The sequence below is a fragment of the Labeo rohita genome, chromosome 2 (assembly GCF_022985175.1).
Source record: "Labeo rohita strain BAU-BD-2019 chromosome 2, IGBB_LRoh.1.0, whole genome shotgun sequence".
NCBI lineage: Eukaryota > Metazoa > Chordata > Actinopteri > Cypriniformes > Cyprinidae > Labeo > Labeo rohita.
In genome coordinates this window covers 11,872,520-11,878,168 of record NC_066870.1, presented here as the reverse complement: position 1 = coordinate 11,878,168, position 5,649 = coordinate 11,872,520, and the positions used below count along the sequence as shown (strand labels likewise).

The following is a 5,649-nucleotide window of genomic DNA, read 5'->3' as shown; positions in this document are numbered from 1 at the left end:
AATATGAAAATCTTTATTGGCTTATAAATATCACCCTTAAACTTATTTCAGTGCATCCCTATTCTGCTACAAAGTTGTTTTGCATAAAAAAAATTGTCATACAGATTGAAAATGATATCACAAAAGACCTTTCCTCAAATAACATATTGCTAAACCTACAGTTACGTGCATTTATTGTAACTTGGCTCTTTACAAGCAGTATTAGCCGCTTCACACCATAAGCATTTAACCATGCTAAAATAAAGGCACATCCTCTTGTGGCTAACTGCTTTATTGTTCGTTAATTCTTGAAAATTAGCCTTAAGTGTGCCATCAGTTCAGATCCTCCTGAAGCAGATTTCTCAGACATGAGTGAGAGAAAGGAATCCAGCCTCAGTCAACCCCACACAACTGGAACACTATAAAACCATGCCAAAATATAAGCACGGCACGCTCTGCTGTTTTGCCTGCCATCCCTTTTCCCCTAGCAAATAATTGGTCCGTCCTCATCAATCATTTTCGGGTTGCCGTGTTTGACTGAATCCTGCTGTTTGAATGGTGTTAACTGAGACACTGTGCCCTGTTCCTGACCCTGATATAAATCAGAGCCCCCAGCACAGGTTACACAGTCACACACTGCAATGAGTCAATAAACATCTGCATTACTCAGAGCTCTTATCAACCTCTCTGTATCTCTGTGGCTTGTAGGACCCCCTGAGAGCATGAGGCTCTTTCTAAATGCTGCAATCTAACCACGTCAAGAATGCTTTTGACAGCTTTAAGGCTGTTTATTTGACGGACAACGGCTCTTTTTAACACTGTAGCTTTGTCCGCAGGCAAGTCAGCACCGGCCACGCTCAGAGATCACACCGGTCTCTCTCTATAACAACAATGAGCATGGTTTCTAAAGGCATTATGACCGTGATGAATTGGACACCTTTGAATATACATTTGTATGCATGTGTATGTGTCACCCGCATGTTGCTCTCTCGAGTTTACATTACCTGACTTGGGTATGTACATGTACAACTGTAGGTTGCTGTATAATAAAGCCGTTCCTTGTTCTTTCCATGCAGGTGGGAGTTTGGTGGTGGCCGAGGAGTCAGATCAGAGCAATGCCTGCCATGCCATCAGTCACCGATACATCATGTCACAGGAAACGCTGGCAGGTGTGTATAAATGAGCAAATTCTTTGCTTGGACATCCATTGATTCGAGTACCCAGGAGATGCTCTAATTACTTTGAAAAACTGTCCTTTCATTTTCCATCCACCTTTGCTTTGTTTGCTCAGGTGCTTGTATGGGTTGTGATGTCTCTGCTGCCCCTAGTGGCAGGAGACAGGTCACGTTTTCGTGCAGAATCCGAAGCCGCAGTAGGATTTGCTGGGATGGAGGAGCTGCCGTTAGAGGCTTTTCCAGACGCTGAGGAAGAGTTCGAGGAGGGCAGTGACTCCCCATGGCACGGTTTGTTTGGTGAGTTGGGTGTCTGGGAATGATTTCTACAAAGAATGAATCAACAATAAATTGTTTAATATTGAACAGGTGACGAACTTCTCTTTCTTTTCATCTCCATCCGTTCCTGTCTCATCCGCAGAGCCATCTGTGCTCGTCGAGGACGACCAACAACCAGCGAGATGGGAACGTTCCCCCCGCTCGCCGGACACTTCTGACATACAGACCAAAGGTGCGCGCAAGAAAAAGAAGAAAAAAGAGAAGGAGGAAAAGAAAAAGAAAGAGAAGAGCAGCAGGGGACGGCATAGCAGTCGGGACTGTCGCGTGGAGAAACGTGAGATGCACGTGCGGGACCTGGGAATGGGCTTCGACTCAGACGAGATTGTCGTTTTCAAGTTCTGCGTCGGCTCCTGCCAGAGGTCTCGTGGGAACTACGACTTGGCTCTGCGCGCTCTGCTGGCCAACGGTAGTCTGCCCAAGCGCACGGCCAGGAAGATTAGCGTACACCCTTGCTGCCGGCCCACGGGCTATGAACCGGTCTCTTTTATGGATGCTACCACAACCTGGAGAACCATCAAGTCCCTCTCCGCAGCAGACTGTGAGTGCGTGGGATGAGGCGAGCTGAAGAGGGGAGGGGGAGCGTGACCTGAAGAAATGGTGCAACGAGAGAAAAAGGAGGAATCGGGAAGCCTCCTGGGCCGTGGCTACAGAACAAGGTCGGGTGGGTTGGCCATGGTGAGGAGCTGTGAGGGAATTTGGTTTTGCTGTGAGTGATTCACAACAACAGCCTATGCCTAAAAACGTTCATCACACCAAACCTCGACAGAAAAGCTTGAATGAGGTTAGAATACGAATTGACCGAGTCAGAGAGATGACGAGAGACTCTTTGGGCTCAATGTGGAGAGATTTTGAGGATGGAAGAACAGCAACTTTGGATCGTCCATCTGAACGGCTCTATAAACAAACTACATGTTATAACTCGACGAGCATTTGCTTACCAGGAGTTTCATCAGACTTGGATACAGCACGAAATCCTGGTTCATTTGTCAGACTCATTTGTTGATCCTGGATGTCAGTGCCCATTTTCCTGGCCTACAGTCTGGCATGTAATATTTCAGCCAGATTAGCAACATTTGGATCATTCATTATTAACAGCACATTATTGTTGTAATTACAATGTAATTGCACAAACATATGTGGAGTATTATTAAAAGTTTAGCCCGATAGAAAACACACAGGCCAGTTAGTATTACCCTTTCAGCTGGAAGCGCTGAAGGTTGATTGTATTTGCAGTAGGGTTTTCATTTCTCAGGATTTTTACAGGAATGATATGAACTATTTTTTAATCTTACATTTTTAATCCTTTTTAATACCAAAAATAAAGAGGTATTAAAAGGGTTCATGTTTGATGAGGCCAGTTTTTTATATAGGAAGTTGATGAAAGATATACAGTAGTAAAATGAATAAAATATATAAAATTAATATTTGATGCTTAACCATAGGGGCAATAGTCTTTTTCCAATTTATTTTATGCTGGTACATCAAATATTAATGTACAAAGTACATATTATCATTAACATACGTTACGTAAGCATGATGTCAAACTATGTGAAACAATAGTTGGATTTAGCTACATACCAACTAAAGGTCCGTTTTTAGCCATTTTTAGCATTCATATATTGATTTAGTTGCACCATAGTTATTTGGCCTTACACGTTTTCCCCGTTCTAGTTAACGACAAAAAAAGAAATTAATGTGCATAATGTGATGTCTACCAGACTGTGCTTTAGCAGGGTCATTAGCGTTCTCTTTTATCAAGACAGATGATGACCACAATGCATTTGCCATTGTTTATTTGACTGTTACCAAATGGATGCCATGCATCCCTTAACATTTACTGTACACTTAACAGATATCATATTTATTTTTTCATTTAAGTTATTTATTTATTACCATGTCTACATATGTGTCTTGTGGATGTTTATATTTATTGTTTATACTTTGGCCTGTGTTCTTCAACCCCTGTCATCTCACGATGAACCAGCGTGGGTAACAACAAGGCTTTGAAGAAGATCAGCTGCAAAATATCACAGTTGCGGAAAAACTAAACTATTAAACCCAAAGGTTTTCGTGGACTTGTAGATAACTTTGTCATGATCTGACAAGGGATTTCATTGGGTGCTTTTCTGAGTCCTCCAAGGGTTATAAAACTCTGAGAGCACTTACTGGGAAGTCTCAGATTCAATTTATGAAAAGGAAATTAAAGTAGTTTTCTTCCAAAACACTAAGGATGAGGGGGAGATGGATTGTGTTCTGGCTAGTCCATCTGTCTGCCCGATCTGCTGACCTTAAGAGTCCTGATGTTTCAATATTAAAAGCTGCTCCGAAAAGACATCTAAAAATATTGTTTTAAAAAGCTGACAACAATTGCTTTGCTTCAGTATTTTACATGTGTTATTTATCAGTTATAATTGTTGTTGTTGGCAAAGTTACTCTTTATTTTTGTACTTCATATTTTCTGTATAGGAATAAAGCTGTTTATACATAATGTGAATTAAGATTCTCGTCCTTTCATTTAGGGGATATGCCATCTTTCTACAGACGTTTTCAAGAGAGGTTAAAAAGGTAATTTGCTAATTAGCAATGCTGCTGCTAATGACAAAGGATAGCTATATGAGCATTAAACACCTTAAAATCTTCATCAAAAAGTTCATCTGCACCACAGTGCTTTTCCCTCCATTGACCTCTTGTCTCAGTTCAGCTAATGGCAATCATCAGGTAGTCAGGTAGACTGCTTGGAGACATGTATGTACATTATAGCACCATTAGGCCCTAGGTGAACCTCTCATCTGCTAAAGTGCAAAGAACGTTTCCATCTGTTGTCGGGCTGCTAATGAGCGCACCCCTCACAGCCCAGCCTGGCTGTGGCTCAGGGGCCTCTGTGCAGTGAGTCTGTACCTCTCACACCATGGGTGAACTTAATTAACGGGAGATTGGAGCCTCTTCTGCATTTTTAAGGGATAACTGCACTACTAGGACCAGATGCCCGCAACAATGTGGTCACAATGAGTTAGTACTCTTCAGCGATTCTTTAGTTGAAAGTTTAGGTCAAGTCAGATTTTTTTTACTCTCATATCATTATAAATACACACTACTTTCTTAAATGATACACTGTAGATATTTTCCATATTGTCTCTGCTAATGTTAACAATGAAAAAGGTGTGAAAACCGTACTGTCAAGCTCCAAAAAGACAAAAGAAGTTCCGTAAAAAGTAGTCCACACATGTATATTCCAAGTTTTGTGTGAGAAACAGACTGACATTTCCATAATTACTCATAAAAGCACAAATTAGCAAATAGGCAAGACTATGATGTATTAAAGGAATAATTTATCCAAAAATGAAAGTTGCCACCATTCACTCACCTCCGTGTTGTTCCAAAACCAAATGGCTTTCTTCTGTGGAAAACAAAATAGAGAGTTTGTGAGAAAATGTGAATATTCTGGCTACTGTAATGAAAGTGAATTGACTGAAGTTCCAAAATGACACAAATTCATCATAAAAGTGCTTTATATTCTGCAATATTCCAAGTTTTCTGATGCCATATAGTATTATGTACATTTTTATGTGCAGCCTCAAGGATCCTGTTCAGTGCAAGATAATAATGATTCTAATATTTTGTTGTTCTTGTCAAAAATATGGTCTCAAATGGCTTGGAATTAAAGCGCACACTTTCATTATCTGGAAAAGATTGGCCAGTATATTGTTAAAAATTTTGTGACAGGAGTTACTACTAAAGAGCTTTGACAGATTAAGTGAAGTAACTGAAGCTGTCTGTCTACCACTTCAGCAGGTAATGTCAAATTCGATTTATTTAGTCATTTTAGCAACATTTTAGTGTTCGTTTAAAAAAAAAAAAATTGTTAAGTGTTGACATCTGCTGGTCAGTGTAAGCTATGACAATGCTTTAGGGTCAGCAGTTTATGTCTATGTTTAAACAAACTGCATCACAGGCTTTTGATGGTAGATTATCTACAAATAAACAAGACCACGCTTATATGCTCTACACATATGTTTTCCTCTGCTAGGCTCTATTATTCACACATTTAGAATTCAGTGATAGTCAACATGTCTGTTTTGTTATGCAACCTAGAGTCATCTTTTCCGTATGTGATAGTGATAGTAAGTCAGGTATCCAACAAGGCTACAAAATGACTTCA

General features: G+C 40.3%; 1 protein-coding gene across 1 annotated transcript; it reads left to right on the top strand.

Annotated features, from left to right (window-relative positions):
- Positions 1 to 705: 705 nt before the first annotated feature.
- Positions 706 to 3,909, top strand: LOC127153358 (uncharacterized). Its single transcript, XM_051094406.1, is given in 5 exon segments — positions 706 to 984; positions 986 to 1,048; positions 1,050 to 1,148; positions 1,271 to 1,451; positions 1,573 to 3,909. Coding segments are annotated over 5 exon segments (930 nt in total). The 5' UTR covers positions 706 to 870; the 3' UTR covers positions 2,046 to 3,909.
- The last annotated feature ends 1,740 nt before the right edge of the window (positions 3,910 to 5,649 follow it).